This window comes from Orycteropus afer, unplaced genomic scaffold, assembly GCF_000298275.1.
Source record: "Orycteropus afer afer isolate SDZICR_OR568_19922 unplaced genomic scaffold, OryAfe1.0 scaffold01099, whole genome shotgun sequence".
NCBI lineage: Eukaryota > Metazoa > Chordata > Mammalia > Tubulidentata > Orycteropodidae > Orycteropus > Orycteropus afer.
In genome coordinates this window covers 290,217-290,758 of record NW_006922686.1, presented here as the reverse complement: position 1 = coordinate 290,758, position 542 = coordinate 290,217, and the positions used below count along the sequence as shown (strand labels likewise).

Sequence of the window (542 nt, the reverse complement as noted above, 5' to 3'; positions counted from 1 at the left end):
AAGCTATGCTAAAACTGACAAACAACAATAAATGTAGAAACCACTGAGAAAAGTATAATACAAGCAAATAAACTTTGTAATAAAGGGACAATATCTAAAAAATATCCTCCAAAAATATATGTCTATATCCAAATTACTCATGTAGAAAAGGAACAAAAGAAGATATCTGTTTAATTCCCTCCAGCTCAACTTTGACCTCTACTACTTAGAAGATTGACAGCTTTCTTCAAGTGCAAAGTGAAGTATCTCCTTAAGACTTCTCGAGATATGGATATAGGAGGAGATGCTGGACTTGGCCTTGGAACCTCCACTGGCTTTACCAGGATTTCTTAGTCTGGTCTGCACCTCTGGCATGGACTCTCTCTGCCTCATCTCTCAAAGCCTCTTCATACAGATCAGCAAAGGCACTGGGCACGCTATCATTGATCTCAGCCAAAACCTCCAGGACTTTCATCTTGGTGGTTTCAGCATGTGCCCTTGGACCCCACAGGAATTCATAGCGTGGAGGATCACTGCTGGGCACCTGCCAGTACTCAAGGTAC

The 542-nt window shown here is 41.7% G+C and overlaps 1 protein-coding gene across 1 annotated transcript in view; it reads right to left on the bottom strand.

The window, feature by feature from the left end:
* Positions 1–316: 316 nt before the first annotated feature.
* The window catches only part of LOC103212779 (melanoma-associated antigen B18-like), a 32,480-nt gene continuing 32,254 nt past the window's right edge, over positions 317–542 (bottom strand). Inside the window, 1 exon segment of the mRNA XM_042783417.1 lies at positions 317–523. Coding sequence (XP_042639351.1) covers positions 317–523 — 207 coding nt within the window.